This window comes from Ictidomys tridecemlineatus, chromosome 7 (assembly GCF_052094955.1).
Source record: "Ictidomys tridecemlineatus isolate mIctTri1 chromosome 7, mIctTri1.hap1, whole genome shotgun sequence".
NCBI lineage: Eukaryota > Metazoa > Chordata > Mammalia > Rodentia > Sciuridae > Ictidomys > Ictidomys tridecemlineatus.
The window spans coordinates 36869188-36894378 of record NC_135483.1 but is presented as its reverse complement, the minus strand read 5'-3'; the positions used below and the strand labels follow the sequence as shown (position 1 = coordinate 36894378).

General features: G+C 34.0%; 1 protein-coding gene across 5 annotated transcripts in view; it reads right to left on the bottom strand.

The window, feature by feature from the left end:
* The window catches only part of Stk3 (serine/threonine kinase 3), a 272590-nt gene that overhangs the window by 111736 nt on the left and 135663 nt on the right, over positions 1–25191 (bottom strand). For all 5 annotated transcript variants that reach the window (XM_078016883.1, XM_040293823.2, XM_078016884.1 and 2 more), the window contains exons 7-8: positions 5422–5559; positions 1919–2044 (exon numbers count right to left, since the gene is read on the bottom strand). In XM_078016883.1, the coding sequence (XP_077873009.1) occupies positions 1919–2044; positions 5422–5559 (264 nt within the window). The remainder of the gene's footprint in view (positions 1–1918; positions 2045–5421; positions 5560–25191) is intronic.

The window sequence follows — 25191 nt, the reverse complement described above, 5'->3', positions numbered from 1 at the left end:
TTCATTCAATTCCTTCAGTTAACATTATGATTCATATGGGAAATATCTGAGCTCCAATGGCAAAGCAAGTTTTGTAAATTCTGAATCAGTCTTTTCATTTACTTTAAAAACTAGTACTTGTCAATGATGCACTATGCTTAATCTTACAAATTCAATTTAACACTAAACATTTTACTTTTAAATAATCATAAAATGTACCATGTTGGAATGTTTGCCTCATATTTTGCAGGCACTAACTCCTTCACTGTGTACATATTTACACTCATTTAAAAGCTTGTATAGCATATCAATAAGCCATACTGGCAAACTCTGAATTGTCTTAAAAATCATCAACTCATTAGTTAGTTTAAATATTACATGAGAATAAATAGTGCTTGTAGTATAATTAATAAATTACCAAATGTCTTGTTTACATCTTGAATTTACAGGTAATTATCATACTGAAACAAGAAAATGTTCTATATGCCTACGACCCTTATACATAACCTAAATCAACGTTTGTGTTGATTTGTTCAAAAACAAGAATAATTATTGTAAAAATATCTGACTTTTATGGAAAAAGTATCACTTTAATGACAATCACTGGCCATCCCATGGACATCAAGAGATGCATAGTTCTTAGCAATTAACTGTTTTACTTTAAAACTGTATATGTAATCCTATTTAGACTGATTTGAAAAAAAATTCCAAAGGAATGAATTGTATAATCTTTATGTGTAAAATTTTGAGACTTTAAGGTAGATAAACATTTCTGAGAAAATAGTGATTTTAAATTTTGCCAAAAATGAATGGCAATACAGGATATACTTTTTACTATGGGTAAAGTACTTCAGATCTATCCTGCGTATCTCCTTGTTCTTACAAATATTTGTATGTGTATGTGTTTACACACACATACACACACACACATTTTATATTTAGAGCAACAATTATGAAAGCTAGTGCCTGAGAACATAATCTTTGTAAAGTAAAGCATGTGAATATTGCTCAATGTGTGGTTCTGCCAAGACTTTTAATTATTTTCTTATAATTTTAAAAACAATAAATGTAACAGTTTCACTCAGAACCACTAACCCTATTCCAGGGAAAAAATGCTTATTAAAAGAAAAAAAGGGGGGGGGGAATCATAAAAACATAATACTATTTTAAAATCTGTCCATCTTATGTCCACAGTCTCTTCCTCAAAAGAAAGAACCTAATTCCTCTCACCTTGAATATAGGCATTTAATATACCTAATCTACTCAACATCATAACTTGTGCTCAGAATACTTACTTAGCTCGCACATAAACGAAATCCCATAACCAGTGAGGTTACAATAAAGTACTGAATATCTCAGGTAATTTAATGAACACTGGAGTGAAAGTGAGAAACAGAATGGTTGTATTGGTATATTTTCACATCACTGTTAAGTTGAAAAATCAGTAAATTGAACCATCATTAGTTGGGCAGCACTATAGGCACCCTGAAAGTCAAACTGCTGAATCTGTTTATCTTTCTAGAAAACCACCAAATTCTTCTCCTCAAGGGCTTTGCATCACCACTTCATATTTACCACTGAACAAATGCTCCAATTTCTCCACATATTTACCAAATCTTGTTAGTATCACAGCAGGGCTGATGACCAGGAAAAAGACACTTCCAGAAGATATGACACAAATCTATCCAAATTTGAGACAACTTTGTTCAGATACTGTGTATTGCTACTATATCAACTTTACATCTCACTAATTATTAACTTTAAGACAAAAGAAAAGGATAGCAAACATTTAATACAAAAAATATTTCTTAAGATTTAATGAATATATCTCACTTGTGTAATAAAATGGTAAACTCTATTAATATATCTTAAGAAACAACATTATTAAAAAGTGACCTGGAAAATTTTTAAAAATCAATTTTTGCAGATAATTACGAACCGAATTTTCTTCTTCCTCTTCTAATTCTCGCTGCTGTTCTTCATGTCTTTTAGCTTTGATTTCCATAGCTTCTGTGATCAAATCTCTTAATATGGATACAGGTTTTGCATTCTTGATAAAATGATGCTAGAAAAGTAAAAATGAATGATACAAATTCAGAAATTTTTCATATTTTTACTAACAAATAGTAAAACAACAGTAAATGCTATCCATGATTATAGACTTCAGTGATTATTTTTCATCTACAAGTGTGTTAACTAAGAAAGAATATTTTGGCTGCTTTAGAGAAAAAGAGATTCAGGGTACTTGTTTTTAAAAGTGATGTAAGCACACATACAAAAATATAACCCTGTCAATACAACTACACTATCCTTAAAGACATAATTGTGCAAAGAAAGTATACATTAGGTTGTAAAAATAATATTTCTTTAAGATCAGTGATTATATTACATATATAATAAGCTTATTTTGGTATGGAGTTACAAAATCTAGTTAATCTTATTGATAAGCTGATAGCCAAAAATCAGTGGTCAAAGAAAGGCAACTTATTTATTACTACTTTCTCACAGTCTTCATTTTATTTGCTGTTGAATAATTTAACCATTTCCAATGAAAACAGAAAAATACTTTAAAAAAAAATAAGAATGCTCCAATAAGATGGTGGTGTTCTTCAATACCTTCTAAACTTTATTATCTAACCCTCTTTGTTGGTCAGTATTGTTTATAGCAGTTACATAGAGAAAGGATGAATACAAATGAACTGGACATAAGGAGATTTTGAATTTAGGAGCATTGAGCTCCACAGACAAACATATACTGTAGTGAATTCACAGTAAATTGCACAAAAATAAGGTTGCAGTAGGTTGGATAAACCAGATATGTAGATATGTATGTTAGCATCTCTTACAATTTTTTTATGTATACTTTACATAATTTTTTAATGTATACTTTCTTTACACAATTATATCTTTAAGGTTAATGTATGTATTTGTATCGAAAGGGTTATATTTTTGTGTGTGTGCTTACATCATTTTTAAAAACAAGTACTCTCAAACTTTTTTTTTTTTGCCATTCATGACTTAAGCACATGTTCTAACACTAAATTATATCCCCAGCCCCTGATTTATACATTTTTAAGTTTTGTGCATTAAAATCTCCTTTTTCTTTCATTTTATGGCAATGAATTGGATATATAAATATTCTCCAAAATTACCCTATAGTTCTTTCCTATTCCCATTTTGTTTAAATTAAATATTTAATTCCTTAACTAGCTGCAATTTATTTTGCTGTTTCTGTGATAAGACTCTAGTTTAATATCTCCCCCTGCCCCCCATTCTCCCCAAAAAAGTGGTGGCAGTTAACTCAGTTTGGGTTTAATTATTTTCTTCCCTTACTGATTAGAAATGCTTTCTTCATAATATGTCAGTTTCCTTCATTATTACATTCCATTTCTAGGCATTCTATTCTCATACTGGAACCATATACTTTTCTAGGTATTTAACAAAAAAATGTAGCTTTTGTTTATTATGTATAAAGTATAATTTATCTGTTCAGTCATTCATACTATTCAGATGATTTATGTGTTCATTTTTTTGCCTATTTTTTGTGTATTTTTCCAATCACTCCTCTTCAATTATTTCTATTTATTTATTTATTTATCTATCTATCTATCTATTTATTTATTTATTTATTTTAGTTGTGGGTGAACACAATATCTTTACTTCATTTTTATGTGGTGCTGAGGATCGAACCCAAGGCCTCACGTGTGCTAGGCAAGCACTCTGCCACTGAGCCACAACCCCAGCCCTCAATTATTTCTAATTCATTGGCAGTTATTTAGGCTGTTTCCAATCTTTTACCACTACAATGTGCTTTGACTATTTTTACCCATATATCATTTCACAGATGGTTCAATTTTTCTGTAGAATAATTTTCTAGAAGTGTAATTTCTGAGATAAGGAATATAATTTCCTAATAAATATTGCTAAATGAGCTTCCATACAGATGTGAAAATAAGTTAAATTTTCACAACAATTAACACTATATTTATATATTTCACATACTCCTCAATCTTTTTTTTTTTTTTTTAAAGGAAACCTGGGCTGGGCAGTAGTTCACACCTGTAAATCTACCAGCTCTGGAGGCTGAGGCAAGAGGATTGCAAATTCAAGGCCAGCCTCAGCAACTCTGCAAGATCCTGTCTCAAAAATTTTAAAAATAAAACTAAAAGGGCTGGGGATATAGCTTAGTGGTAAAGCACCCCTAGAATAGAGGGGAGAGGAGGGGAGGGGAGGGGAGGAGGACAGAAAGAAAGGAAGGAGAGGGAGGGAGGGAGGGGAAAGGAACTGAACTGAACAGAACAGAACTTTGGGAACTGGGGTTGCAGCCCAGTGGCACAGCACTTTCCTAGCATGTGCAAAGTCCTGGTTTCAACCCCCATAGTCACCAATTTAAAAAAAAAAAAAAAAAGAAAGAAAGAAAGAAGAGGAACCTTTGAGAAGTCACTTTCTATAAGAAAAATGATTTGAATTATTTTGTCACCTAACGATAAGAAAGATTTTGCAAATATCAAACTTGTTAATGTGAAACACATTTATTAGTTGCATTCTCAGGCAATTTTTTTGGAAAAAGAAAGGTTCACAAATAAATATTGTAGGGGCTGGAGCTGTGGCTCAGCAGTAGAGTGTTTGCCTAGCACGTGCGAGGCCCTGGGTTCAATCCTCAGCAGCACATAAAAATAAATAAAATAAAGGCATTGTGTCCAACTGAAACTGCAAAATAAATATTTAAAAAATATACATATTGTAATTAATAAATTACTTCATTTTGCATTGAATTTTAAGGCAGATTTTAAAAACAAACCAAAAACCTCCTAACATTTTGGATACAAAGTCTATTAAAGCCAAGTTAATAAAACTTTTCATTTAGGTGCTCTTAGGTATAACTAACATTACAGCATGTAATTTTTTTTCAAGGTGTTCAGGAATCCTGTATTTATATGTCTTATAATGGAAAAACAAGTCAATAAAGAAATGCTGAGCCAAGGAACATAAGGAAAAGCAATGAGAAATCAGTACAGAGATAAGAACTCATTTCTGAAAAGAGAATCTTATGGAAATTTTGATTTAAAATAGCTTTAAGAGAAAAAGAAACAGACAGGGCTGGGGCTATAGCTCAGTGGCAAAGCACTTGCCTTGCATGTGGGAGGCACTGAGTTCGATCCTCGGCACCACATAAAAAATACACAAATAAAAAGCATGCTGTCCATCTACAACTACAAAAAAAATATTTAAAAAAAAAGAAAGAAAAAGAGACAGATACAAAAAGGGAATAGGCAGAAGACAAAGAGAATTTATAGCAGAATGGGTATGTGTATCTTATCACTCCATATTTCCTAGGGAGGTTTAATTTTTGGAAAAAAAGTTGTGAAACTCAGAGCATTTCTGGCCAATGTCAAAAGCTAAAAGGTATGAATAAAATATTCTTCCTTTACACGCACTGACCTGCAATAGTTGTGTTGCAGTAGCTCTCTGCTCAGGATTCTTCACTAAGCACTTTTTAACAAAATCGGTAAAATCATCAGACCAGAGTTCGGGCTTCCTGAATGTTGGTGGTGGATTTGTGGGAATCATAAAAATAGCCTAGTACAAATGAAGCATCCAGAAGACATAATTAGAATCACAATAGCACAACCAGATAAACAAATCTCTTTATCTTTTATCAGACTTTCAATATCAAAAACAATTTTAACTGTTCTAGGATTTCAGTAAGATTTCAATAAAGGAAGTAAGTCCATCTGCTACTAATGTAATCATTTCCCATTAATTTCCTCTGTTTGAACTGGATCTCATTGAGCCTATCATCTTTATTTTATTTATTATGTTTTTATCACTCTCCAAAGCTCTTTCATTTCAGACTCTTTTACCAAAGACATTCCTAGACACTATATATACATTCAAATTTGGTATTACATTCCAGATTTACTTCCCATTTCAGTTTTATATAAATATCCCCACTCAAAAGGATAGCAGTTGTTCAATTTACATCTGCAATCCAAAATATTTAAATATAAATGAAATTACTGCTGTGATTTGAAGTAATGTTTGATAAAGCCAAGATTTTATTTCTCTTGTTAAATGAGTCATGATCCCAAATGAAAATGTTTCCAAGGTAATATACTACTTTATTAATTATGATTTAATACTAATAATTTAAAAGTAATGACAATAGATTCAGATAGTTCAAAATTCAAAAGCTATAAAAAGCCTCCATCCCATCCCTGTCTTCCCAGTTGTCCAGTCACCCTTTTGCAACCAAGAGAATTAATCCCTAATGTTCAATTAATCACTAATACTCTTAGGAAATCATTGAATGCAATGAATTAGTTTCTCTTCTTGGCATCTGAAATAGTTCCTAATAAAATACTATCACTAAAACATAATTTTCCTTGAAAAGATATAGAAACAATAAAGTGAAACAAATGTATCAAACATTCAATATATATTATCATCTGTATTTCCACATAATATAAAAATGACATGCAGCCATACAATTACATAATCAACACAATTGGTGAAAAAAATATTCTTTAGGCAATTTCAATCTAGATAAGCATGTGTAGCCTACAACTATGGGTCTCTCAAAGACAGATCCAGGGATGTAGCATTCCCAAATCTGTCTGTCTAGGCTTTAGAATTCTTTGACTTTCCAGAAGGTGTCTGTCTCTGCTGTCTTGCTTTTTCTACCTGGCTTTTGGTGGTCCTCTCTTTCATGTGCAAACTAATTTAATGTACATTAATCCATGCCCTTCTCCTTAATGCATTAAGAAGGTGGAAGTAGTAATACTATACATTACTATAACATCTAGAAACGATCAGCTTCAGAGGCACAATGCTGTAATTCCAGCAGTTCGGGAGACTGAAGCAGGAAGATCACAAGTTCAAAGCTAGCCTTAGCAACTTAGTGAGGCCCTAAGCAACTCAGCAGAACCCTGTCTATAAATAAAATATTTGAAAAGGGCTCAGGATGTGGCTCAGTGGTTAAGCACCCCAGGGTCTGAAAGAAAAAGAAAAAGAAAAGAAACCAACATTTTTTACCATTAAAAGAAACTAATCAGGGGGCATGGGGGCAGAAAAGATGGTGGAATGAGATGGACATCATTATCCTAGGTACATGTACAATTGCAATATGGTGCAGCACTACATCATGTAAAACCAGAGAAATGAAAAGGTGTGCTGTAATTGTGTACAATAATCAAAATGCATTCTGCTGTCATATATACCTAATTGAAATAAATTAATTAATATCCATGGCTATATTTAAAACTTCTGTTCACATATGGAAAAAAACACCAAAGCTATGAAGATAATATATTATAGGAATATCAATTTTAATGTATTCCTAACGTAATATAAAGCTGTTCTATTCTCTACTAAATTTTTATTAGCTGACTAAAAACCACTTAAGTATATCCATAGTAAAGGATGTATAACATGTATTTAGTTCAATCCTTTCATTTTTACATTAAAAACATCTAAAGCCCAGAGAGGTTAATTAACTAAAAAACAAATTTTCAGATATACAAAAGGGCAGTCACTTAAAAGATTAAAAACATACTCCATTGCTTCTATTTCTGTGTCTCAAGTAGCAAGATGGTAAAGTACAAAGCAAAAATGGTTAATAAATCTTTTAACACACCTAATTAAAGATAAGAGCTGATAAATGGTACTTATATTGGGTGATAAATGGTACTACTATTGTCAATATTATATAGATCTGCTGCGTCTTTCCTTTTATTTTCAGGCAGAGAAAAAAGCATAAGCAAATTTTGAGGTTTTAAAATAAGTCAATAACAGGAAAGATTACAACTTTCACCAGAAATACAACTGATAGTTAATTCAAAACTGATAAAGTCAAAGATAATCCGATCAAATATAAATGAGGGAAAGACCACTCAGTGGGAAAAAAGACAGTCTTATCAACAAATGATGTCAGGAAGACTGGATATGCAAAAAAAAAAAATTCATTTGGACACTAATAATATTTACAAAAACTATCTCAAAATGATCAAAAACTTTAAGAGCTAAAACTATAAAAGTCTGAGTAGAATATACAGTGGTAAAAGCTCCATTGCATTCTATCTGGCAGTGATTTTAGGAATAAAATGTCAAAAGGGAAGAAGGGAGAAGGACGAAAGGGGAAAAGGGAGAAGGAGGGTGAGGAGAAGGAAAGAGATGGAGAAAAAGAAAACAAAAGAATGAAAAAACCCATCAAATGCTGTCAAGAATATGTAGCAATAAACCCTTACTGTTGGAAATGTAAACTGGTAGTCGACTATGTGTGGTGATTCAAAAATATTAAACATAGAGTTATCATATAACCCAACAATTCTACTTTGTTATATACACCCAAAAAATTGAGAGTAGAATAAACATTTTTACACTCAAGTTTATAGCAACATCATTCACAATAGCCAAATATTAACAATAAATCCATGTGTCCATTGATAGATATATGGATTTTTAAAAAATGTGGTCTATAAATAAGATGGAATATTACTCGGCCTTTAAAAGGAAGGAAATTTTGAGATATACTACAATAGAGATAATCTTGAAGACATTATGCTTTGTCAAATAAGGCAGTAGCAAAAGAACAACTATTTTATGATTCCTCTTATACCAAATGCATGAAGACAGAGTAGATTAATGCAAGGGACTAGGGAAAAGACAAAACAAGGAATCACAGTTCACTGGGCATGGAGTTTCTGCTGGTCAAAAGGAAAAAGCTCCAGAGACCAATGTGGTGGCTGTTATACAGTAATGTGAACATACTTTATTCCATGAATTATACACTTTATTCAAAGAATAGTGCAATAATAGAAGAAGTGATAAAAGATATAAAGGAGTCATCCCCATTAGAAGAAATATCATAAGAAAAAAGAATAGAATATGGCTGCTGAGAGAAGTAAAGAATAAGCCAATTTAAAAGACTAGGGAAAGATTTGGAGAGTATGAAGGATATGGAATTCCACACTAAAAACAGTTTGGTCTGCAAGAAGGTACATAACTGAAAGGATTTAGGGTGAAAGGGTGTGAGGAGGTCCTATGTTTGTTTTTACTTTAAATGAGAGTATGTTTATGATTCACAACGTAAATTTTTTTTAAAATCTGGAAATAAACCAAATATGGAATATAAGTCAATTGGTGCTATATCTACAGGAATGAAAGAAGAGAAATGAGGCAGGAGACACTTCAAATAAGTACTAACAGTGCATGTCAACAATGTTCATTGGGAAAGGTGAAGAAAGGAAGAATGAAAGATTAATCCAGAATTCAAGAAATAAAAAAAATTAGAAACCTTAATTGGAAGGCATATAGATTTTTCAACAATTCACTATACCATTTTTTGTTTGTTTTTCTTTGTCTGAGATGGGGGTGTTACTACCTCATCAAGGCTGGTTGCAAACTAGAGATCCTCCCACTTCAGGCATCCAGGTAGCTGAAGTGCACTTGGCTGTATCATTCTTTTGCATGACCTCAGAATGTGCAGCCATTTTATCACTGGATTCTAACTTGGAAAATGATCCAAAGGACTTTCCATAGACGTAGCAGTAAAGATTTAATACTCAAATCAATTGCTTCTAGGGTAGAATTTAATCTCCTTAACTGTGTATGTGCCATCCTTCAAAAAGGAAAAATTCTTTTACAGATGAGAACATTCTCTTACATCTTGTACATGTTACAACTATGAAAATCCAGCAAAAGTAGTGTATCCAGTATTAAAAAAAAGTAAGCATCAAACAAGTATTTATAAAGCCATTTTCTATGTGTTCAGAAGATGTGCTCATTTAGAAGCAGCAAACTTAGAGACCACAAGTCAAATAACACACAGTGGATTAATTTTTAGATGCTCCTATTCCTACAAGACAAAACCCTGTTAGAATAAATGACTGATTTAAACCAGGATGCTTATTCAGCCTTTTGCCTGGGCCCAGTCTAGCTGGCTCAAACCATCTAACTGATGGTTCCTTTTAAGTATCTGACTTTGTAAGTCTTGCTACTACAGATTTTAAAATAGCATAATTCATATCTTTGACCCTACAGAGCTCAAAGTCAACTTACAGAGAAAATAAAGAGAACACATTATAAAACAAATAGCAATATAGTACCATTCCTTTAACTTTTATCTGTAAATAACTTAATTAATCTAAGACAGTTCCATAGATGTTAAAACCTGATAAGGTTTTGAGGTTGGACAAAACGGAGTTAACAGCAGCTGATGGAAAAGCCATGCAAATCCACCTGCTACTTCAAGTTAGAAAATAAAAATAAATTTGAACTCTCAGTGCTGCAAAACAGTTCAAAGGATCTACATAAATCTCTATACAGACTGACCTCAAACTGTAGGTAAATGATACTAGATTGTCTTGATAAATGTTGTTCAACTGCACTTTTGTTACAAATTGGTAGATAATGACTCAGAGATTTATGTCCTTGAAGCTAATGCTCTCCTTTGAACTTTGAGCCAATAAGCAGTGGTCTTATCTTAAGATAATCTTAACATATAAGGCTCACCTCAGCAGTAGCTATTAGAAACCCAAGGATAAAAAGCTTAACTCTAACTCTTATTTACCCAGTAGTATCATAAAGTGAACCTAAAATATCACATCCTACTCTCAAACAAGCAAGAAAACTGAGCATACAGTTCAAACAAATAAGTTTTATGATCTACTAGAATGTCTCCAGGAAAACCACTATACTTTTTATTTCCATTTGTAATGTTAGAAAATCAGTAACAAACTACATGATTTTCTCACAGACATTACCACTTAATTAATTTAACATAATCATGTATCACAGAAGATCCAAAACCCCTGCGGTAGAAAGTGTCTAGCCTTAGATTAACAATTCATTCCCTTGCCACCAATCAGATCACACAGACACACATTACAGCCATAAAATTTATCTTATCTCTAACACCATTTTGATTGAAGAATGTTAGTACAATAAATTACATGATTATCCTGTGTTTGTTTCTATACAATGTGTTGCTTAACTACATATTGAACCTCTGCTTAAGTTTTAAAAAGAACTTCCCTGATCACAAGTAATTTTAAGAAACCAAGAAACAGAGGGGCCTCTAATTATCTTCATGCTTAGAATTCCATGCCTTAGCCTCCAGGAGGACCCAGAAGATGTGGAAAGGGGTTCAACTGAGAAGTTACATTGCCTGAACTTTATAATCTCAGTGGAATGAGTCAACACTAATGTCTGAAGCTAAGGCAGCTGGATTTGTAGATGTACAGAAGCAGTGAGTATGCCAGAATAACAATATATGTCACTATTTAAGAACCTCAGGTATATGAGCCAAAGGTTATCTTCTGCAAATTAAGGGAAGAGGTACTGTTATAAATAAATGAGATAAACTATGAGAAAGCACTTTATAAACCTATAAAGACCTAAACAAAGTTGTTTCCTGACAGTAAACATAAAACATAGGTAGTAAGCTATTAAGTCAAATAAAAATTACTAATTTCTAAGAGAATATAGTAAAAAATTTGGTTTTGGTTTTGTTGTTGTTGCTTTTGTTATTGTTGTTGTTTTGTTTTTGCTACTGGAAATTAAACCCAAGGCACTTTACCACTGAGTTACATCCCAGTCCTTTTAAATTTTTATTTTGAGACAGGGTCTTAATAAGCTGCTTACAGCCTCATTAAGTTGCTGAGACTGGCCTCAAACTTGGATCCTCCTGCCTCAGTCTCCTGAGATGCTGAGATAACAGGTATGCACCACAGCAACTGGCTCAGTAACAATAATTTTAAAAAACCACCACAAATGAAAGAGCAAACAGTGCAATGCAATGAGGGCAACACTGGGTCTCAGTGAGAAAAATAGGCTTGGGTTCAAAATCATCCCCCGTGGCTTCAGTTGGTTTTCATATAAATGAGGATGTTGCAGCAGATGTTTATCTGGTTCCACTTCAGACATAAAGGGCTCTGGCAGTCTATCTAGCATTCTAGAAGTAAAATTCTAGCTAGACAAATATTAAATTTCTACTTAGAAAAAAGATGGAGAGGGGGTGGGAATGTGATTCAGTGGTAAAGTGCTTGCCTAGCATGCATGAGGTGCCCAGATTTGATCCCAAGATGAAGAAGGGGATGAGAGGAAAGGATAAAGAACTTCTAGATATTAATATAAAATGCAATCCTCAATTTTTATCATCACTCCCTTAAATGCAAATATAAAATATACAGAAATTCTGAAAAGACAACAGTAAAAGTCTAAAGTGAACCTTACTCCTAGAGTGCAGTTTCTACAGTAAGGACAGTTTTTTAAATATCAGGAGTAGGAATTCACAGCTCACTCCAGCTCTAGTTAAAGGAACTATTAATTTGGCCAATAAAGGCCAATCTGGAAAGCAAATTAAGGGAAGAGGTACAGCTGGTGCCCTCACTACTTGTAGATAATAGTTATCATACTGAAAAGTACAGTTATAGAACATTTCCATCATTGCAGAACATTCTACTGGGCAGTCCTACCATAGATCTAACTTCTTGGTTATAGGAAATACAGAGAATAAATGAAAAGCTAAAAGTTTTACATTAAGGCAAATCCAGATTATGGGAGATTCTACCAAAAAAAAGGGTGTGTGTGTCTGATTTCTTCAAAAAGTCAATGTCACAAAGGGGGGAAAAAAGTTTATGCATGCTGAAGATGGAGGCAGTGTGACTGAATTAGACTTTAAAAGGCCAAACACAATGTGTGTCAACTGAAAAATTAGATGGTATTAGAAAAATCAATATTAATTTTCTTGGACATACATTCTTATTCTTCAAGGATACATGTAAAAGTAAATGTTCAAGGAAGAAACATGAAATGCTTGAAAAAATTAAGACAGACCAACTAGATAGGAAAGGGAGAGAGAAGAAAGACTGGATGGATAGATGCAACGAAGAGAAAATGTAGTCAGAAGGGTCCAGGAAAGTGGAAGAGAGAGGCACAGAAGAGTCAGAGGGAAAAGTGACTATGGAAGAATGTTCTTCTTTGAAGTGTTCTTCAAATGCAGTTGCTCTGAAGATAAAAAGAGGAGGTATAAACTAAGGAATGTGGACAGTGTTCAGAAGCTGGAAGGTTCAAGGAAACAAATTTTCACCTACTACAGACCCAAAAAGAAAGACAGCCCCCTGCTTTCAATTTTAGCCCATTTAGAGATCTGTATCAGACTTCTAACCTATAGAACTATAAAATACACTTGTGTTGTATAAATCATTAAGTTTGTCGTAATTTGTTAAAGCAGAAATAAGAAACATATAATATGCATAGATGAAAGGGAAGAGAGGAGATTAAGACAGAGAGAAGGAAGAAGTTGTCATGATCCAGATATGGACAGGACAAGGCCAGTATAGTAGAGCTACAGTGCCATCGAGATTTGTTCTCCATGTTTCAGGTTACTTCATGGCCTGAGGTGGCTATTCCAACACTATCTACCACATCCTTACTCCAGATATCAAGGAAGAGAGTGAAGGAATAGCAATATAGGGTATCAACTCCCTTTATCCATTCTCTTTAAAGGTCCAACCCAACACTTCTTTTGAAGTGTTCTAAACATCTTGGAAGCTCTATTCCAACAACCTTGAAAAACTCCAGGGATTTCCTTGAAGCATATTTCTTATGTTAATAAGATGAATCATGGTAAGGCCCAGGATAGCTTCAGGATGATGGTTGGGCCTGGGAAAGAACAATTATATGATTAATGGATTAGGACTTTTCAGTTCTCTGACCTCTGGGAAAGGAATGTTGAAGACCAGTCCAAACACATGGCCAAAGATTTACTTACTCAGTTATACCTACTTAATGAAATCCCAGTAAAACCTCTATCCACTGATGCTTGGTGGAGCCTCTTGATTGGCAAGCATATTCAGGTGTCAGGAGAGACATTTCCTGATTCCACAAGAAAACACAGAAGTTCTGTTTCTTCCCAGAAACTGTTGTATATGTCTCTTCATTTGATCCTCCTGATTGCTATCCTTTGTAGTAAAACTATAATCATAAATATAGAGCTTTCTTGAATTTTTTAGTCATTTTAGCAAATTGTCAAGCCTGAGGATGTTGAAGAAACTAGTGAGTTTATAGTCAGTCAATCACAAGTATGGGTAATCTTATATCAAATAAACAATGTTACATCTCAGTGATTTCTGTCAAAGTCAGAAGAAGATAGAAAATTATTAAAATCAATAAAATTGAGATTAAAAGAAATAATGCAAAAGACTAATAAAACAAAGAGTTGGGTTTTTTTTTTGAAAGGATAAAAATTGATAAACCCTTCACCAAGCTAGCCAAAAGAAAAAGGTAAAAAATTCAAACACTGTTGAAATCAAGAGGATCATCAAAAGATTGTTGAAAATTTATATTCCAATAAGCTAATAAATCTTGAAAATATAGTCAAATTCCTAAAGACAGATGACTTACCCAAATTGAACGAGGAGGACACAGAAAACTTAAACAGATCAATGTCAAATAATAAAATTAAAGTAGCTATCAAAAGCCTTCCAATGAAGAAAAACCTAGGACCAGATGGATTCTCAGTCAAGTTCTACTAGTTCATCACAGAAGAACTAACACCAATCCTCCTCAAATTATTCCATGAAATAGAAAAGAAGAGAACAACTCTATGAAGCCAGTATCGTCCTGATACAAAAATAAGACAAAGACACATCAAGGAAAGAAAACTTCAAACCAATATACCTGATGAACATAGATGCAAAAATTCTTAATAAAATATTGGCAAACCACATACAAAAGCAAATTAAAATGATAGTGCACCATGATCAAGTGGGTTTCATCTCAAGGATGCAAGGTTGGTTCAACATACAGAAATCAATACATGTAAATCACCACAGACATAGACTTAAAGACAAGAATCACATGGTTATTTCTATAGATGCAGAAAAAGCATTTGATAAAGTACAGCATCCACTCATGTTTAAAACATTAAAAAAAACAAGGGAGAGAAGGAACTTACCTCAACTCGGTAAAGCCTATACAGGACAAAACCAAGGACAACATTATTATGAATGGAGAAAAACTAAAAGCATTTCTTCTAAAACCAAGAACAAAAAATGGATGCCAACTTTTACCACTGCTATTCAACACTGTACTTGAAACTCTATCCAGAGCAAATTAGGCAAGACATGGAAATTAAAAGAAATAGGAATAGCAAAAGAAGAACTTAAATTATCTCTCTTTGCTGATGACATGATCCTATATTTAGAAGACCCTAAAAACTCCACCAGAACACTTTAAGAACTCATAAATGAATTAATTCAGCAAAGTAGCACCATACAAAATCAACACTCATAAATCAACTGCATTCTTATACTCCAATGATTAATCTGCTGAAAAAGAAATTAGGAAACAATTCCATTCACAATATGCTCAAAAAAAATTTAAAAAATAAAAAACCACTTGGGAATCAATCTAACAAAAGAGGTGAAGAACCTCTACAATGAAAACTACAGAACACTAAAGAAAGAAATTTAAAAAGACCTTAGAAGATGAAAAGATCTTCAAGTTCATGGATAGGCAGAGTTAATATTGTCAAAATGACCACACTACCAAAAGCATTAAACAGATTTAATGCAATTCCAATCACAATTCCAATGATGTTCTTTACAGAAATAGCAAAGCAACCATGAAAATAATTTGGTAAAATAAGAGATACAGAATAGCTAAAGCAATCCTTAGTGAGAATCCTTAGCGAGAAAAGTGAGCATGACGTATCCCCACACTGGACCTCAAATAATACCACAGAGCTATGGTAACAAAAACAGCAAAGTGTTGGCATCAAAACTGACATGAAGACCAATGAAACAGGAGACACTGACACAAGCCCACATAAATCTCATAATAGACAAAGATGCTAGAAACATGCATTGGAGAAAAGATACCCCATTTAACAAATTGTTCTAGGAAAACTGGAAATCCAAATGTGGCACAATGAAGTTTAACCCCTATCTCTCACAATGCATAAAGCTCAACTCAAAGTGCCTCAAAGACGTAGGAATTAGATCAGAAACCCTGCACGTGCTAATAGAAAATGTAGGCCCAACACTGAGAAATTGACTTCCTTAGCAAGACTTCTAAAGTGCAAGAAAAACAATTTAAAAAAATTGATAAAGGGATGGCACAAAATTGAAAAGTTATCTTCACAAAAAAGGAAATAATCAAGAGTATGAAGAGAAAGCCTACAGAATGGGAGAAAATCTTTGCTATCTGTCCTTAGGGCATTAATACCCAGGATATAAAAGAACTCAAAATATTTAACACCAAAACAAACCAAAAAACCCAAATAATAAATGGGCAAAGGAACTAAACAGGCACATCTCAAAAGGAGAAATACAAATGGTCAACAAGTATGTGAAAAAATGTTCAACATCTCTGCCAATGAGGGAAGTGTAAATTAAAACTACATTGAGATTTTTACCTCACTCCAATCTGAATAGCATAAGCATTAAAAATAAATAATGGGCTATAAACACACATTATAAGAGAACCAAATAAATATAAGACCATGTAGAAAATATCAGTACAACAACTAAAAGCTTAGAAAAAATAGACTTACTCAATACAAAAAGATGAATAAAACAGACTGATGAACTAATCAAAATAAAAATATGATAATAAGCCTAATGGACTAAATGGCTGTCACATAAAAAAAAAGAAACTTAGAAAACATAAAATTTTGGAAATAACTGATATACATTAACCAGATTATCTGCATGCATTATCAAAACAATTCCAGAAACAGATAAAAATCTAGAATCTAAAGAAAACTTTCATTATAAATTATTGTAGGAATAAAAGAGAAAATAATGTCAGCACTTCAAAAGGCAGAATGAGGAACTATCATTCCTATCCAAAAGATCTATCTGGTATGCATCAAAAAGTTTCAAAATCAAAACAACTAATAAATAATATGATTACAAAATGGAAAATGGAAATCCTGAACAAAAGATTCATGAAATGCTACTTGTAAGAACTAAACCATGAGATTAGGAAAATAAATTAGTATTTGTCATTAAAAGTTTTTAATATCATTTGGTAAAAGTGATTTTTAGGACAAGTTTAAGACATAAAATATTCTATTCAATGATCAGAATACTACATGCAACATTGGTAATGCCTGGTTTCATTTTACCAATATGTAATAATAATTAAAATCAATCCAAAGTAAATCAATAGCATCCATACATACTATTAGGCTTACTGTTATTATTTGAGGGGCCCAGTGCAAGCAGACCTGAGTTCTACAGCTTAACTACCTTCTATTCCCACCTTACTGAAAATATCCTAGCACACACGTCAATGCTCCCAAAACCAAATGCCAGCTTTTTAAAAAAGCTACCTTTGTCTATAACTAGCCTATTGCAGTCTGCCGTCATATAGACAATCCCAAGGAAAATCCCTAAGTGCCATTTAGCCAGGGAATTCTGGGATCTTGAGAATGCAGAGCATGATCTAGGAGGGAAAGCTACAGTCTCCGGCAGAGGGATGTAGCATGGCCTGAGAAAGTCAATGTCAAGAACTTATGGAGCATAACCTCTGAGCAAAAGCTTCAGACAACTAGATCTAGTAACTATAATTGACACTCTGTCCTCAAAATGGTCATTTGGCATTAAATTACCCTATGACTATAGTTTTAAAAAACGATTCATAAGCACCAAAGTGCAAAGACTGGATTATAGAATCAATTATATTTTATCAAATAATCAAAACAGCAAAATGTGAAAAGGTAATACCAATTATAAACAACACATGGCTCAATCTTCATCATATAAAAATTGCAAAACATTAAGTGGATGTTAACACTAAGATGTGTAAATCCAAACTGATACAAAAACTGTGTTAAAGTTGGGGGGGCGGGCAACAAGGGTCAACATAGAGTTCCACAAATTGAATTACAATTAAGCAAGAAACTAATCCTAAGACAACAGGAGTGTCACTCAATAAGTGTGACTCCAGTTTAAGCAAGTACAATGCCCAGTAAAAATCAAATTTAACAAAAACACTATTGATATAAAGAAGTCAGTGTAAATTAAGATTAAGAAAAAACTGAGGAAAAATTAAAAATGGAGGCCTAATTCTGTGTACCTCCATGACCTGGGATTCAAGTAGTGAGAATATTGTTTCTATGGAAATTATCAGAGAACCCCCAAAATCTGCTCCCATGCATGGCCACCTTGCCCGGGCAGGTCTCCAGGCCTCAGTGTCAGTGCAGACTTCGGGCCACTTGACCAATACAGGACCACTGGCAGCCCTGCTCAAGCACGATCACTGGCATCCCCACAGAAATTCCAGCTGTGCTCCCACGTAGGACACCCAGATGCTGCCCACACACAGGACCATCGACCACCACTCCCATGAGGACCCTCATCTACCAATGTGGGGCTCCCTGGGTCACCTCCATTTGGGAACACTGCAACCACTGCCATAGTCCCCTATATGCTGTAGCCTGCACCTGTGGACACTGCACACCATATGAAACAGAGCTGCATCTCTGAACACACTGCCCAAAAACACCACCCAGCCCACCGACCAGACACCCCATCATTGCTGAAAGCAGCCGCCTCCATCTTGGGACACATTTGTGGCCAACTTTAGTTGGGGCAACTCCCAGCTAGGAACATCTGCTGGGGCCTAGAAGCAATATCAAGGTACCCATAGTTCCCTAACTTCCCCTTCTCACCCACAGCCACTAACCAGGCACAGTTCTTGTGGATACGCCACCCATCCATAGCTCGCAATACCTGATTCTGAACTGCCCCATACAAAATAGCTCTCCAGGGCAAGCATACAACCCCCAGAGTACAGCGCACATGACCTCCAGAAAGAGAGGTACCTGACTGGGAAAAAGAAAGAGAGGGGGTGAGATACAGTTTGGAAACTAAATTAGAGACCAGGAATTGTGATGTCTACAGACCAGGAGATAAGATCAGGTGCCCTCATCACAAGAGTTGGCCCCCAAATAGATTCTTGGGGTGCAGTCTCCATGGGGGACCAGCAAAATGCTATACCCCTCCTCCAGGATCTCTACCTACAAGGCCAACCTACCCACCTAATAACCTTCACCATCCTGTGAGTGGAGATACCAGCAAACAAACACCACCATTTATTGGATAAGAAGGGAAGCAGGAAAGATACTGATCTCCAACAAAAGTAATCCTTGTATCTTCCTTTGAGATTTTGGTTTTTTCTCTTTCTTCTCTCTCTTCTCCTGCCCTCACATCCCCAACATTTGTGAAACCGTGTACTTTTCATGAATTAGACTCCTTAGGACTGGGATAGCTGAATAGTATATTACAGTTCTATTGAATACTCTTCATCCCCTATTTTTACATTTTTTTTCTTTTTCTTAATATTTGTTTTCTGTACTCTATTAATTGTCTTCCCACTTAGTTGTCACCCCCTAATCACTTTCTCTCTCTTTTTCTATTAACCAACTTCTTTAGATTCTGCCTACACACTTCCTAAGATCTAATAACTAAGTATCCTCACCTCCTACCCCCTCAACATCTCATTCTACACCTCAGCCGTGGTTCTTTTGTCCACCATCAGAAACTATACACCCTTTAGCAAACCTACTGTTTATACTGTAGATAATAATTGAACCTGCCTTTTCTATATATTATGACAAAACCATAAACATCTTAATATTAGCAGCTATTTGGTTTAGACTGTATGTTGTTTGTATTGAGATCTGTTAATATTGTTCTGCCCCTTAAAGAAGAGGTACTGGAACCCTGCAGGGACACTATAAGCCTATACCATAAACATTGTAATGCCTTGAATCCGCAGTGCTAGAAGGGAAGACAAAAGAACAACATGAAAAAACAAGGGAAGAAAGTGTCCCAAACAAACCAAGATAAACTACATTTTTAGAACCCATGCCCAACACAATAGAAGACATGACAGAGAAGTAGTTCAGGATGTACATAATTAAAATGTTCTGTGAATTAAAGGATGATATAAAAGCAAATACAAGCAACAAAAGATCATATTGATAAAGAGCTACATAAACAAATACAGGGAGGCAAAAAATCACTTCAATAAAAAGAGGTTCTAAAAAAAAAAATCCTTGAAACGAAAGAAACAATAAACCAAATTAAAAACTCAATGGAAAGTACCACCAACACATTAGATCACTTGGAAGACAGGACCTAAGACAAAGAAGACAAAATATATAATCTTGAAAAGAATGTTGATCACACAGTGAAGAAGGTAAGACACCATGAGCAGAACATTCAAGAATATGGGATAACATTAAAAAGACCAAATTTAAGAATTATTGGAATACAGAAAGTCACAGAGTTACAAACCAAAGGAATGAACAATCTATTCAATGAAATAATATCAGAAAATTTTCCGAACATGAAGAATGAATTAAAAATTCAAATATAAGAGGCTTACAGGCATTTATGAAATTCATCTGGAAAAATAAGAGACCCAGAATAGCCAAATCAATCCTAAGCAAGAAGAGTGAAGCAGGTGGCATCACTATACCAGGTGTTCAACTATACTACAGAGCAATAGGAACAAAAACAGCATGGTACTGGCACCAAAACAGACTTGTAGACCAATAGTACAGAATAGAGGACCAGAGACTAACCCACATAAATACACTTATCTCATATTAGACAAAGGTTTCAAAAACATACATTGGAGAAGAGATAGCTTTTTCAACAAACGATGCTGGGAAAACTGGAAATCCACATTCAACAACATAAAATTAAACCCTTATTTCTCACCATGCACAAAACTCAACTCAAAGTAGATCAAGGACCTAGGAATTAAACCAGAGACCTTGCGCCTAATAGAAGAAAACATAGCCCCAAATCTTCATCATGTTAATTTAGGCCCTGAATTCCTTAATAAGACTCCTACAGCATAAGAAATAAAATCAAGAATCAATAAATGGAATGGAGTCAAAGTGAAAAGATTCTTCTCAGCAAAAGAAACAATCAGTGAGGTGAATAGAGAACCTACAAATTGGGAGCAGATTTTTATCACATGCACATCAGATAGAGCACTAATCTCTAGGATATATAAAGAACTCAAAAATCTTGACACCAAAAAAACAAATAACCCAATCAATAAATGGGCAAAGGACCTGAACAGCTACTTCTCAGAAGATGATATAAAATCAATCAACAAATATATGAAAACTGACATCATAGTCTCCAGTAAAATGGAATCAAACTAGAAATTAGTATAAGAGAGATCATAGGAAGATCAAACACTTGGAAACTGAGCCACACACTTTTCAATAATCACAGATCAAAAAGGAAGTCTCAAGGGGAATTTTAAAACACACTGAACTAAATAAAAGTAAAAGTACATCATATCAAAATTTATAAGACACAGTTGAAGCAGGCTGAGAGAAAAAGCCTAATACTCTATGCTTCTACCTCAAGAACCTAAAAAAAGAGCAAAATAAACACTAAGTAAGCAAAAGAAATAAAATACTAAAGAACAGCAACCAATAAAATTTAAAATGAAAATCAATACAGAGCTATTTTTAAGAACAATAAAATCGACAAATCTTTACCTAAACCAACAATTAAGAAAAAAGTCAAAAAGGGTAGTAAAGATTCTACACATAAAATGTGTTTTTCTTAAGTCATTATAAATGGCACTACACTAACGTTGGTGTCCATATATTTGTTAAAGGATATAGAAATACTATTTACTTTTGTATGTTTATACTGTATCCTGTAACTTCTGAACTCATAAACTTCTACAAGTGTTTTTTGTAGGTTCTTTGGTATTTTCTACACAGAAAATCATATTGTTTCCAAGAAGAACGGTTTTATTTTTTCCTTCCCAATTTGTATGTATTTTACTTTTACTTCTTGTCTTTCTGTATTGGCAAGAACACCCAGTTCTGTGTTAAAATAAGAGTGGTGAGAGTAGACATTTTTCTTATTCCCAATATTAGGAAGAAAACATTTAGTCTTTCACCATTAATTATAAAGTCAGCTGAAACATTTTGGCATCCAATCTTTATCAAATTGAAGTTCTTTATTACTATTACTCTGAGATTACTCAATACTATCAATGGGTGATGAATTCTGTCAAATGCCTTATTCTGTATTATGTAATTTTTTTCTTTAGCCTGTTGATATGGTGGATTATACTGATTCACTGTGAATGTATGTACCCTCTCTACCCAACAACCCAGTTGTTTCTAGGTTATTGAGGTGAAAGCTTAGAGCTGTTTAAAACTATGACTCTAGACAATAATATATTTACATAGCCAGTCCCAGAATCAGTGGTAATTGCTCACATATGAAGCTCAACCTGGACAGGTGATACAATTGTGCACATTCAGAAAACAAACCTTCTTGTTAAAAATGAAATATTTCTGTGGCTAAGAAAAAAAATAATGTCAACCCTAAAAATCTACATACAAAAACAGAATTTGTTGTTTAATCTCCCCAATTCTATTAGTCACTACAATAAACCATACACTAAACAGAATTAGTTATAGCTTTTAAATATATATATACATACAAGGATATAATTTGTCATTCATTCAGGGAAATTTCTACAGCTATATTCTAATAGCTTCCCAAAGCTAATGATATAGTTCAACTGGAGTTGGTACAGCAAATAGAAACAAGTTCTGCCATGACAATTTATCATGGTATATCCACAGGTCCATAAAAAATCAAATTTTTGAGGACCAATCTTAAAGAGAAGTATATTACTATAGAAGTCTCTGTAACTTGGCAGAGCATTTCTATAATGCCTGGCTACACTTAAAATAGTTAACACATTTGTATGTATCTGAAGAAGATGGCAATCAATGTGCTTGCATGTTCTAATGTATTAAATTGGCATTATAATAGTTTTAATACACTTTCAACATTAGGGTAGAAATATTCTATCAAAATCAGAAATGGAAACTGCTAGTTTTGGCTTTGTTGTAGCTGTAATTGTAGTTTAGCAGTCTGGTTAGAAAGAACCTGGTATAGTAGGAATAATCTCAAAACCTTTGAGATTATTTAACTTTGAATATGGACCTAGCTCTATCAGTAAAGTTGAATTCTGGGTTAGTATTTAGAGTTGTTATAATAATGAAGATAATTAGTAGTAGTAGTAGTATATAGAGTGTCAATAGAAATAATAATGTTTACACCTTTTGGTCTAGAGTTGGTACATTGCAAGATGAGTACACCAAAAAGAGAATGAAAACAAGGGAATGAAAATGGTTTAAGAAATGGGCAAAGTCAAGGTAGACAGTTAGAAGAAAGAAACTGAATAGTTTTCAAGGAGGAAAAATAAATGATCTGAAAATAATGGCCAGCTGGATTTTAAGCCCAAGAAAGTGGCTTAGAAAGTGAGAAAGACTGGAAATGAGAACCCAACCTCCTGAGAAGACTGTTAAGACTCTAAGTCAGCAGTTAATACTTAAGTGTATATAACAAAACGGGAAAAGAAACCCAGACTAAATGGTCTTGGCTTTGTGGCTAGCTAACTATATGTATAAGCAAGTTATTTGAAAGGTCTGAGTGTTACTGCAACTCAAGTTGTTACTGGCTCTGGTTTCTCCTTTATTCTATTTCCCCTGTCCCCATCCCTCTCAACACAACATATACACACCCACCCTCATTACAGGTAAAGATCAAGAAAGGCAACAAAGAAGAGGAAAGATCTGAAAAATTAGCAGATTTTCTGACATTTGTCTTGCACACTCTCTAATGTCCCTTTTCTCACTTCCAGGCCCATCTCTGCAAGTCCCCAAAACCCCAGGTCTCACTGTTGGCTACCCTTCCAGAAAAGACCCCAAGTTCCATCTTCCTTCCTCTTTTCTAACCTTTCTTCCTTTCTCTTACCCATCCAAACTTCCATTGCTAAGTATATTTCAGGTCAATAACAGGAAAACAAACTGAGTAAGCAATGATAAATAATAATTCTATTACCTATGCTTCAACTTCACAAAGGTGTTTTGTTTATAAATTCCAAATGAATTTGTTTGGCAAAAGTTCAGGCAGAATGGAAGGGCATAATTGGAAACAAGGAAATTTGCTTATTTTTCAATTTTAAAGTTGTAAAAAAGAAAAAGGAATGTTTGTGGTAACTGAGAACAGAAAAGAAACCATGGAAAAGACATCCACAGCAATTCAGAAATTAATTTGTGGGCATTTTTTTAGGAGTACAGGCCTGAACAGGTTGCTAAAGTGGGAACATTATAAAAGTAAACAGGTGGCATAAGAAAGCTGTTCACCCCACTATAATCCTAAAGACACTGGCTTGGTTCTATCGAGCAGTTCAAGATAATTCTATTAACTAGACTCCAAAGCCATAATTATTTCCTGTTAAAAGTGGAGAAAGAGAACCTTCAGCCTAAAAACTTAACCTGTTGATGACATTTTTATTTATGGGAGATGCTAGAGCAGAATATATCTTAAGAGATCAATATAAAGTACAGTGATTTCCTTTTTCTTTTTTTTTAAACTAAAACATTTTTACTATAGATAATGTCAAACACCATTTTTTACTTTCATTCTTCCAGATATCTGGGACAAAATTTTAGGCCCCAAATCCTTGACTTTCTCTCTCTTTCTCATGCAACATGTAAGCAACCAGGAAATATATAATTCTATCCAGAATTTGACCACTTCTTAACACCTTCACTGCCTAGTCCAAGCCACTCTCACCCCTTACCTGGATACTGAAAAAGTAACATCCTCACTGTTCATTGTTTCCATTCTTATACTGCTAATATCCCTCTTAACAAAGAATAGATCTTTTAAATTGCAAGTCAGACACTATGACTCCTCTGCTCAAAACCTTCAAATGGTTTCCTGTCTCATTCAGAGTTAAAGCTAAAGGTCAAAACATGGTTTATGAAGGCTCTAAATGATCTGGTCCCTTGCTATCCCTATGGTCTCATCTCTTACTTCTCTTGTCATCCAGGTCATTTAAACCTCCCTGCTGTTCCTTACACCCAACAAACTCCCATATCTCTTTACTCTGACTCAAACATTCTTTCCCCAGAAATCTACATGGCTCATTTATCTTCCTCCTTTACATCTCTACTAATAGCCACTTAAACACACACGTCATTCTGTAACCTCCTTCTCCTACTTCATTTTTCTTCACAACACTTATCAGCACCTGATATGTTACCCTTTTTTTGTGTAATTTATTCTCTCTCTCTACTATAAAATAAGCACCTAAAAGGCTGGAATTTTGTTTCATTCATTGCTATAT